Raw genomic sequence first — 12,300 nt, forward strand, 5'->3', positions numbered from 1 at the left:
TGGATCTTAAAACAAGCAATTCAGATTCAGATCTTGATTGATGAATGTAGTTCATGCTTGCACAACTATTCGGATTCAGATCTTCATTGGTACTTTAATCTGATCCATTTGAAAATTTGTTAATATTCCAAATCCTTGTTTTCAACCCTTTGTTTTTATATATTTTTTTTAGCGAAAGTTTGGATTCGCAGTCAACCTTACCACGTCGAATCTAGTTCGGATCCAGATTCCGCTTCGAATTCGCTGCCTGTTAAAAAGGGAAGACGGAGACGATGGCCGTCTCGCGCAGTCTCCCGCGTAGGAAAAGCTTTTCCCGGCGATCGGCAAACGATGGAGTTGGAAATCCTCGGAATGAACTTCACCTGCGTACTGAGCTCGCTTAGGGAAGGAGAGATCCCGGAGAAGGATTGCTTCATGCCTCTCATCGCCAAGATCCTCGGCTACTGCATCGTCGCCGCCTCCACCACCGTCAAACTGCCTCAGGTTACTCTTCCCCATCCTCGATCTCGCGCGCGCATTCCCGAATTCTTCTCAAATTGCTCTCATCTTGTCTCACGATCCGATCAGGACTCCATCTCGATTCCGATCTTCGTCGAGTGCAGACGATGGCGAAGCGTTTTCTTTGTTTAGATTCATGGAGTTTAGTGGAATTGGGAATCCAGCTTCAGCAAATCCTTTGGCCATTTTCAGCCACGAAGGGGAATTTTGTGGAATTGGATTCTAATTCCGCGGAATTCCCTGAATCCAAACACCCCTAGGGCACCCGTTCTGTTAATTAGGGGCGGAATTGGGGATTGTTTTTGCGCGTCGATTAGTTTATTTCTAAAGAAAGTGGAGATTGAACTATTTATTTTCCCTCGATCTTTTTTTTTCTTTGTTCTTTTCCTTTTCTTTTGTTGCATCTTCGCGGAAGTTTGGTCGCTTTCGATCGATTCTTTTACTATTTCCTGTTTTCCTTTTTCTCTTCCCGTACACTGTGTTATAGATTTGACGAATTGGAATCCGATTCCATCAAAATTTTTGTATCTGAGACGAGGGAAAAGATCGATTGAACCGGATTTCATTTCTACCCAATTCCGGAATGAGGGTGAATTGATGCTTCTATCACGGCAGAATAGCGACGCTTTTCGTTTGAATTGATCGTGGACATGAACGGGTGCTCTTCTGAGCACCTGAACAAACATTTAGACATGCTTGAAGAGGCGAAAACGCCAGAGTTTCCCAGGCCCATCAGTACTGAATCGTTAGAAGGACGCCTGGTGGTTTCGAATAGAGTTGCAACGTCCCGAATCTTAATTTTTGCATCAATCTATTTTGGAGAATTTGCGAGCATGACCTTTTTCATATGGAAGCATTGGACCGATACTATCATTAGAAGTCACGATCTATCGGTCACTTGGATGGATAATCCATGCCCATTGCATACATTGTTGAACAAAAAATGGAAACAATCTCGTTCGAGTCAAAACAATGCATACACTACTCCAATGAAGCAAGAGCAAACTCCTAGAAGCTATCTCATACTATTTAACCCTGTATCAATGTTTATATGTATCATTGCTGATAATCTTGAAAACCTTGGAATCATTTCCATTACATGCAGTCTTCAATTTCTACATGTGACCTTAAGTAATGTGGTCATAACCTGTGCATATTAGAATTTTGATGGATATACTGATAATGGAGAACATGTGCCCTGTTGCCACATCCGAGGTTCCACATGAATGTTGTACAACTTACAGAGCAAGACGATTTTTTTTGTCACTTTAGCATGTAGAATAGTGATGGCTTAATATTATACTAACTAGTTTCAATATTTCAGTTTATTGATTTTGTCCAAGTTAGGATCAGTTTCATGACCTTTTAATTTCGTTTCAGTTCACTTGATGTTCATGTAATTATGTTATAATGCAGATATACGTAATTTTGAAGCATAAAAGTGTGAGCGGCCTCAGTGTTGTATCCTTTGAGCTTGAGGTTGTTGGATTTACTGTTGCTTTGGCATATTGTCTGCACAAAGGACTTCCATTTTCTGCCTATGGGGAATTAGTTTTTCTCTTGCTTCAAGGTATGTTCTTAAAAAAAAAAGCACCAAAAGTTATTTTTAATGTGCTATTTTCCCCTAATGAAAGATATTTTCTTCATAGGTTCAAAGGAAAGACATTGGATTTTCAGATTCTGATCAAATCTCTGTTTGTTTTCCTGACACAGCTATTGTTTTAGTGACTATAATATATCATTATTCACAACCATTGGGAGCTAAAACTTGGATCAAGGCATCATTGTATCCTAATCTCATGGAGAAATGTTACTTTAGGAGTTGTGTCAAAATTTTTATTTGTAACCATTAATCCATTAATTTGGTGTCAGCTAATGATCCTTTCAGTTAAGTTTCCTTAGTCTTCTTCCAGATATTGTGCTATAGCACCAACCATATTAGCTGGGCAGATTCATCCAGCTCTCTTTGAAGTCCTTTATGTGAGTATAATCTTGTTCAGTTGTTTGTTGATACCTAACAAGCTATTAACAATTAATACTTTGGATTTTTCTTATATTAAAGGAATGCTTTTCCAGATTCATGCACCAACTTGCATTAACTTTTAATGCTGTTTTTCATTTTTTTTACAGGCCTCTCAGCATGCAATTTTTTTATTTGCTCGTATCCCACAAATATGGGAAAACTATAAGGTGAGTTGAAGGCCCTTGAAAAAAGTAATTATGGTCATTCTTGTATACTTTGAATAGGCTGGGCTGTACATAAATCGATCCTAAAGCTAGTCTTGGGCTTGTCCTGCTTATGTAAACCAGGGAGCTGGGGCTGAGTTTTAAGGTGCCGAGCCTGAGCTCTCATAAGAAGCTTGACTCATTTTGCCCTCCTACTTTTATGCCTTGTATTGTGTCATCACCTGCATGCATCAACCCTCTTGTTGAAGGAATGATGGCTATCCTTTTTGCGCCTTACTCTTGATTTTTCTCAAAGGTTGATTTCATATTCTTGAAAAGAACTTGGCGTCAAAATTGTGGTTTCTTTTTCTGCATGAAATTTCTGTAATATATTAGAAATAGTAAATCATTGCAAAAAAGAATGTGTTTGCTACATTTTTTCGGAGATTTATTTTTCTATTAGAAAAACTCTCTTAAAAAACCTATATGACATGGATTTGTTGATATCTTCTTTCTCTAGAGTAATGTGACATATTAGCTCTATGTAGAAAAATAAATGGAAAACATGGCCCTTTTCTTTAAAAAATTTATCATAGTTTATGTAAAAAGATAGCTTTCTAATATATTTCTCTTAAACAGAACAAGAATACCGGAGAGCTTAGTCTCCCCACAAACTTCATGAATTTTGGTGGGTCTGCAGGTAAGTGTTCAATGGTAAATTTTACACTCCTGTCGTTTTCAGCATGTGGTTACATGCTTGGAAGTCATCCTTATAGATTTCATGGATTTCTCTGATCTTCTGCAGTGAGAGTGTTTACCAGCATCCAGGAGAATGCTCCGACAAGCAGTATCCTTTGGGTTCCTTTTATATCTTTGAGTGAAATATATAATAATTGTTGTTGTACCACCTCTCTCTCTCTCTCTCTATATATATATATATATATATAGTCACTAGAATATGAGAACTAATGTGTGAACAGTGACTTTCATGGTTTTTTGTTATTTTCTCTTGAATCCTACCTTACGGATGTGATCTACATGCTTGGTTTTATAAGAACCCGCTCTTGAATCATCCGATTTTGATGCATAAACGAGGTTTTTTAAGGCTTTAAAATCAATGGGTCATAATCTTCATAAATATTCAAGCATTCAAAAATCACATTTTTTCATCGAAAATACACGATACAATGGTTGATTCCTAGCAAATTCACCATGCCAAGCACATCCACATGGTTGGATTTGCAAAAAAAGTGATGGAAATGCCCATATTTCTAGTTCTCATATTCTAGTGACTATCTATATATAAGCTTTTTCTATTAGTGTTGTCTTCTGGGATTTTAATTGCATGACATATCTTTAATTTAGCAGCTTCTTTCTCTTCTAATCCATGCGTGCACTATTGCCATTGTTGTACAGTACATATATTCATATTTAAGTTATGGATCAGAGCTGCCTGTATGTCTAAAAAAAACATAAGGGAGCTTCAACAGCATGTCAAATTCGGATATTATGTTATCATATCGCACTTTCCACCATGACGTGATCTGTAGCGATGACATGCTGCTAAAAGGACATAACTTATATCCAGTTCGGGAGTCTTTAACAAATTTTTTTTCTAAAAAAGTTATATTTTTAGAAATATATAATTTTTCAGTTTTAGGATCATAACACCGAAATCCCTTTTGGTTGTCGGCATACCCAAAAAAGGCACTAGGAATAGTTCTAGGTGAAAACTTGTCATTTTTGTTGGTTAATACAAAACATTTACAACCAAAGATTTGTAGTCTAGCATAGTCAGGAGAGAGTTTAAGAAGTTTTTCAATAGGTGAAATATTTTGTAAAGAGGATGATGACATTTTGTTTATAAGATAAACAATTGTTAAGACAACTTTTGCCCAAAAAATCTTAGGCACATGACTAGCAATAATCAACATTCTTGAAGTTTCAATGATGTGCCTATGTATTCGTTCTACTAAACCATTTTTTTGTGGTGTGTGATGACAAAATCTTTGATGTGTGATGCTATGAAGTTTAAGATAATTGCCCCTCTGAATCAATATGAAGTATAAAAATTTCGTTTTCAAACCGATTTTTAACCAACTTATGAAAATTTTGAAAATGAAAAAAATCTTCAGATTTATGTTTAAAGAAGTATATCCAAGTGTCTAGTAAAGTCATCCATAAATATGACATAATATGCATATCCACCTTTAGATAATACGGATGCTAGACCCCAAACATCCGAATGAACTAACTCAAGTGGTCTAGATGAAATAATATTTCTATCATTGAATGATAATCTCTTTATTTTTCAAAGAACACAGTCTTCACAAGAGAAATTTTTAAGATTATTTTTTTTTCAAATTTAGAAAATATTAGATTTTTGATACATTTGGATGTCCTAATCTTTTATGCCATACATTCAAATCTAATTTTTGGACATTACAATAAAAAACATCTTTGAGTATTTCTAAAAAATCCATATAGTATAGCTCTATTTCTCTATGGCCTTGCCCAATCAACTTCCCAGACTGACGATCTTGAACCAAACATTAATTTGAATAGAAAGAAATGTTACAACCATAATCATATATTTGAAATACGGATAAGAGATTTAGGTTTAATTTAGGAATGTGTCAGATCTTTGGAATAAAAAAACTTTTTTATTTTGAAAAATTCTTTTCAAAATTTTCTATTCTTTCAATTTAAAGAGATGTACCATCGGCCGTAAAAACATGACACACGTGAATTGTTATAATATTCGGATAATATATCATGGTTTGGGGTTATGTGGAACGATGCACCGAAATCGAAAGCCAGTAAAATTTACCAGGGTTGGATAAAGATGAAACAACAATTCCAGTTGAAGAAGATGCTTTCTTGAGAAGAGGTTGAAGAGCTTCTACTAGTTGAGCTAGAGACATGCATTCAATAGATGATTCTTGGGATGCGAAAATGTCAATTGACTCTTGTAGAGAGCCAACCAAAGCAACTTTTTTTTCAAATGTCCCTTTTAGCTTAGGATATTGGGGCTTAGTGTGTCCCGGTTCTTGGCAATAATAACAAATAATTTTTTCTATTATAGTCATTTCCTTGTCTTCTACAATGGGATGATTTATATACACGAACATAATTTCTCGGTCTAGAGACGGCCAAGACCGAGTCATCTTCATTTCTTGTGACACACTTTTTCAACCTATTTTCTTTCATACTCAACTCCTTCACAATGTCTTTAATAGAGGAAACTTTTCCTCTATGAAGAAGAATAAACTTAATTGCTTCAAATTTCGGTCTTAAACCGTTGATAAATTGATAAAAGTATTCTGCATCTATTTGTTTTTGGCGGAGCTCAATATCTTCGGAGGCAATGCTATTTTGGCTTTAAAAGAGCCAATTCTTCCCAAAGTTCGAACAAGTCATTAAGGTATTCTCTAATACTTTTTTCACCTTGGGTCATAGTCCAAACTCTATTTTACACATTACACACTTGTGCAATATCTTTAAGAGATTCATTCTCTTGAGATGCTTCCAAGCCTTGTTTGCATGTTCAAATTTGTTTAGACTAGAGCATTTTTTAACATTCACACTACTGATAAGCCAAGACATAATCTTGACATGACGCATTATCCATTATTTTCACTTTTCTCATAGTTGGTAATGACTTTGGTCTTTTCACTTTCGGTTAGTGAAACCTCTTTCTTACCTTGGTGAGAACTAGCTTGGGTTCCAGATAAGACCCATCTACTAGTTCCCATAACCCTTTTCCCCAAATAAGGTGCTTCTAGGTGCTTCATAATAGAAGCCCATGTTATATAGTTAAAATCATTGAGTTTCACGAGTTTAATGGTGACATTTTCATTGTCATCTATTTTACAAGAAAAGTGTAGAAAGAGAAATAAAGAGAAGGAAGAGAAAACAAATAAAAGAATACAAGTACTCCACCGATATCATGCAATCACTTGAATCCTCTAATGATGCACGATCACAATCTACAAGCACTTGTACAATCACGATCTCACGAATACTCCACCAATGTCTCAATCAATAACACTTGAATGAGAATTAAAAAAGAGCCAAGCTCTGATACCATGTAAAGATTCAAAGAGTCTTCAATTACGAACCAAGAGACCATCAACTCCAACTTGGGTGGATAACCAAAAAAAATGTTCTCTAAGGAATACACTCACAAATCCCACGAAGGGAACCACAAAAGTGTTCTCAAGGAACATACTCACAAATCCTACAAAAGGGATACACACAATAAGACACACAATATAAAAAATATATTTTATTCAATGAATCAAGTGTGCAAAAGGCATACATTACAAAGGGGAAAACACCCCTATTTATACACAATAGAGGAAGAAGAGAGAGCTAAAAGTGATGGAGAGAGAGAGAGCACAAGAAGGAAGAGAGGTACCTTCCAACGGCTAGAATTCTATCCGTTTTCTAGCCATTGGGAACAAGTCAACAAGTTTGACTTGGTCCCATATATGTTATATATAATATATATTTATAATATAAATATATATACATACAATATGTATATAAAAATATAGATATACGTATATACTATACTATATACATAAATATGTATATGTAGGATTTAACAGTCAGCACTTTATGCTGGAAAAAATCACTACAAGAGATATTCTCACTGGGGCTCTCAAGGAAGACTCATTATGAGATAGGTGTTGGAAAACTATTTGTCTTAGGGGGTGTTTGATAATTGGGATAAATAATCACCCGGGACTCTTTATCTTGATTTCATCATCTTGCCCACGTTACAATCAAACATGGCAAAACTTGTTCGTGTTTTTTTGTACGTTGAAGACTATTTATCCCCAAAAAATGTGGATAAATGGACACCGATTATCCATTCCTTCATTCAAAGCTCCCCCTTAACGCCAGGTTGTACTTAAAGCTCACCCATTTGGCTCATTATTACACGCCCTTGCTAAAAGATGCCTATCAAGGTACTGTGAAAATATCTCAAAAAAGAGATAAAGTGTGCGATAAGCACAACACCACCAATGTGCACAAATGCACAAGAACACTTAGAACAAATGTACACAAAGGTACAATAAAGAAACTCAAATGCACAAAGGCATACAAAATATAAAGAATTTTATTGAGAAGAATGGAGAACAAAAGCTCCAAGAAGTGAAGATTACAAAGGGGGAACTCCCCTATTTATAAGAGGAAAAGGAGCCTTGGAGGGGCTCCACTAGCTGTTGGAGCCCCTCCAACGGTTAGAATTCTAACCGTTGGAGAGGCTCAACAGCTAGTGTTGAGCCCTCCAAGGTTGACTTTGAGTCAACAAAAAGAATAAAGACAAAAAAGGGAAAAGAAAAAAGAAAAGAAGAAAAGTAAAAAAGCAAAAAGAATTACAACATATTTATAATTATGAATATGCGCAAAATAAAGAGAAATGACTAAAATACCCTTGCGGGTTTTACAAAAAAGAAACATATATATATATAGATAGATACATATACATATATATGTGATGCATATATGTATATGTATCTCTCTTTATATATATATGTAAATATTTACATAAAGAGAGATACATTTTAACACCCTCCCTCAAACTTAGGGCACAATGACCGAAAGTTTGCTAAGGAGAAAGTTGAATCTTGGAGAGCAAAGCGCCTTGGTGAAGAAATCTGCCAACTGATATTCTGACGTTACATAAGGAAGATCAATGACTTTTTGTAGATATGCCTCTCGGACATAATGACAGTCCATCTCAATATGCTTTGTCCTCTCATGAAATGTGTGATTCTTAGCAATATAGATTGCACTCTTATTATCACAACATAACTTTGTGGATTCTTGAATTGTAATCCCCATGTCTTGCAACAACTGATGAATCCAGACAATCTCCATAGTTGTAGACGCCATGGCTCGATATTCTGCTTCGGTGGATGATAGAGACACCTTTTGTTGTTTCTTACATCTCCATGAGATCAGGGATTCACCTAAAAAAATGCAAAAGCCTGTAGTGGAGTGACGATTATTTGGGTCACCTCCCCAATCAGAGTCAGTATATGCAATTAAATTTAACTCAGAAGATGAGGAAAGGAAAACTCCCTTGTTTAAAGTTTCCTTTATGTATCTGACAACTCGGAGAACGGCACTCATAAGAACGGATGTAGGAGCATGCTGAAATTGGCTTGCAGTATGCACGACATGAGAGATGTCCGACCTTGTGATGCTAAGATACATTAGAGATCCCACAAGAATAGTTTTATCATCAGTAATACCTGATCTGTCAAGAATCTCACAGGCAAGTTTAGTTTGAGACAAAAAATAGCCTCTATGAGAGTAGGCTACCTCGATACCAAGAAAGTAAGTCAGATACCCCAGGTCTGACATTTCAAACTTTTCTTTTAAAGTGGTTTTAATGTTTCTGATGCCCTTTATGTCACTACCTGTTATCAACATATCATCAACATACAATAGTAAAATCACAATTCCTGCATCAGACCTTTTGACGAACAGAGCAGTGTCAGTGTAGCATGAGAAAAAACCATTTTGAACCATTACATCATTAAATCGATCATACCAAGCCTTAGGGGCTTGTTTTAAACCATAAAGCGTTTTTTGCAAACGAAGGACTTTCCCCTTTGGTACGTTCATACCAGGAGGAGCATCCATGTAGACTTCTTCATTAAGGTCCCCATTTAGAAATGCATTTTTAACATCCATTTAGTAAATATTCCATTTTTTAATAGATGCAATGGTGATCAAACACCTTACAGTAACCATTCGTGCAACAGGAGCAAAGGTTTCTTCGTAATCGATGCCGTATTCTTGACTATATCCTTTTGCGACAAGATGGGCTTTATATCTTTCGAGAGTGCCATCACTCTTGGTTTTGATTTTAAAAACCCATCTACATCCTATTGTTTTCTTTCCTTCTGGGAGACGTTGAAAAACCCACGTTTTGGCTTTGTTGAGGGCTCTAAGTTCGTTGTCCATGGCATCCCTCCACTCTATCATTTCCTTAGCTTCTTTAAAATTTCTAGGTTTTTGATATGAGTGAATGACACTAAGACATTCCCTATGCTTTGGAGAAAAAGACTCATAGGATATAAATCTAGAAGGATTTTTCCTAGATCTTTCAGTTCTTCGAGAGTTGTTGGAAGATTCACTAAGGTCACTATATTTCTATATTGCACTTCTAAAAGTGCTTTTATCTCTATGTGTATAGGTAATTGGTTCATTTATCATTTCTTCTTCATCATGAATGGTTTGAGGAATACTTTCACTTATATCCTCATTCTCATTTAATTCATCATCGCTAAAAAAATCTTCATTTCTAGATAAAAGTTCAAACAAAAAAGAATAATCGGCATTATCTTCATGAGTTTTGTGTTCTTCAAAACCACTTATGTTTTCTAAAAAGGTTACATTTCTTGAAACATATAGTTTATCATTCTTAATATCATAACACCTAAAACCTTTTTGGGTTTCCGAATATCCTAAAAACGCACAAGGAATAGCTTTGGGAGATAATTTATCATTCTTATCAGTGAGAACAAAACATTTACAACCAAAAATTCTTAACCTATTGTAATCGGGTTCTTTTTTATACAAGATTTCATATGGAGATATTTGATTCAAGTTTTTGGATGGAAGTCGGTTGATGAGATAAACCGATGCAAGAGCCGCTTCGGCCCAAAATCTTTTTGGAATTTTTTGAGAAATTAGCAAAGTTCTTGTAGTTTCAATTATGTGTCTATGTTTTCGTTCGGCCAACCCATTTTGTTGAGGAGTTTTGGGACAAGACCTTTGATGAACAATCCCATTATTTTCAATATAACTTTTGAAATCATTTGAGAGATATTCTCCCCCGGAATCGGTTCTAAGAATTTGTAATTTACTATTGAATTGATTTTGTATTAACATGTGAAAAACCTTAAAAGTAGAAAAAACCTCATGTTTATGTTTGAGGAAGTATATCTAACTATACCTTGAGAAATCATCCACATAAATAACATAATACGAAAAACCTCCCTTAGACACAACGGGTGCCGGTCCCCAAACATCCGAATGCACAATTTCAAAAGGCTTAGTTGAAAACATAGTTCTTTGTCCAAAAGGTAAGCTTCTCATTTTACCAAGAATACAATCATTACAATTGAAATTGTCTTTACATAAAGTTTTAGCAAAATGTAAATAAGAAAGCTTGACAATATTTGGATGCCCAAGGCATTTATGCCAAACATTTATATCTTTATGTTGGGCAACATTACAAAAAAAGGTTTTTGGAATTTGAAGAAATTCCATGAGATAAAGATCTCTCTTCCTAGAGCCTTCCCCAATCAACTTCCCGGACCGGCGATTCTGTATCCAACATTTATTTGATGAGAATTTGATATCACACCCATGATCCGATAGTTGAGAGACGGAAAGCAAATTTAAATTTAGTTTTGGTATAAATCTAATTTTAGGGATAGAAAAACCTTGTCTTTCAAAATCACCAATTCCTTTTATTTCAAGAGAAGCCCCATCCGCGGTAGAGACAAAAGAGGGTGACAAATTTTTTGAATATTTAGAAAGTGCAAAAACATTTGGAGTCATATGAAAGGAGGCACCCGAGTCTAAGAGCCAAAGAATCTTACCGGGAGGAGAGAAGGTGGTCATGGCGGCTCCGAAAACGGATCCCTTGAGGAGAGGTTGAAGAGCTTTCATGATTTGATTGAGAGACAAGGTAGCATGGTTGGAAGTTGATCGACCTTCCTCCTTGGTTGATTGGAAAGTAGTAGACATAGCCACCATCTTCTTCCATTTAGGGCATACCGGTTTAATGTGACCCGGTTCTTTGCAAAAATGGCATATGATCTTACTATAATCTCTTCTTCCATAATGCCCACCATTTTCTCTTCTTCCTTGATTTTTGTTAAAATGAGGGGGTTTATAGGTTTTAACATTATTCCCCGGTCTTGAGACGGCATAAGCACCCTCATCCTCATCTTTAGAGGGAACGGCCAACACACTTAGATTGGTTTTATTCATTCCCAATCTAGTTTCTTCTCCACTTAATTTGGTAAGCACATCTTCCAATGGAGGAGAAGAGAAAGAAGACAAGAGAGAGGATCTAGTTTGTTCAAACTCGGGTCTAAGCTCATTTAAAAAGTTAAAGAAATGATCCTCTTCTAATTGTTTGGCCCTCAATTCAATAGCCTCACCACTCCATTTAGGTTCTTGGAGGGCAAGCTTATCCCAAATAGTGGATAACTCGGCGAAATACTCTCTAACGGACATTTCTCCTTGTTGAAGGGTTAAAGCCTTCTTTTGGAGATAGTATTTATGGGATAAATCTCTTGAGGTATACATTCTTTCAAGATATTCTCATACTTGATATGCCTTTTTGAACTTTAGAATGTTGGCATTAATTTTGGTCTCAACCGAAGAGAAGAACCATGAGAGTATTTTGTAATTTTTCATTTCCCACTCTTCATGCTTTTTATTGTAATCTTCAAAAGCCTTTTCTCTTTCTTCTCCCTCAAGAACCTTGATCTCCCCTCTCTCAAGGGTAGTAATTTTTGGTTCGGGTTCGGGAATAGTTCCTTGAACATATCCCCAAAGACCCTTACCTTTTATATGGGCCTCCATATTCCCGGC

The 12,300-nt window shown here is 35.8% G+C and overlaps 1 protein-coding gene across 2 annotated transcripts in view; it reads left to right on the top strand.

The window, feature by feature from the left end:
* The first annotated feature begins 200 nt into the window (after positions 1–200).
* LOC149847762 (mannose-P-dolichol utilization defect 1 protein homolog 2-like) overlaps positions 201–12,300 on the top strand; it is a 37,011-nt gene continuing 24,911 nt past the window's right edge. The window contains exons 1-7 of one of the 2 annotated variants that reach the window (XM_089999739.1): positions 201–483; positions 1,915–2,068; positions 2,212–2,284; positions 2,412–2,478; positions 2,629–2,688; positions 3,304–3,364; positions 3,470–3,511. In XM_089999739.1, coding sequence (XP_089855865.1) covers positions 331–483; positions 1,915–2,068; positions 2,212–2,284; positions 2,412–2,478; positions 2,629–2,688; positions 3,304–3,364; positions 3,470–3,511 — 610 coding nt within the window. In that variant the 5' untranslated portion in view covers positions 201–330. The remainder of the gene's footprint in view (positions 484–1,914; positions 2,069–2,211; positions 2,285–2,411; positions 2,479–2,628; positions 2,689–3,303; positions 3,365–3,469; positions 3,512–12,300) is intronic. The other variant, XM_089999658.1, reaches the window with a different exon arrangement.

This window comes from Nuphar pumila, chromosome 1 (assembly GCF_984573655.1).
Source record: "Nuphar pumila chromosome 1, dmNupPumi1.hap1.1, whole genome shotgun sequence".
Taxonomy (NCBI): Eukaryota; Viridiplantae; Streptophyta; class Magnoliopsida; order Nymphaeales; family Nymphaeaceae; genus Nuphar; species Nuphar pumila.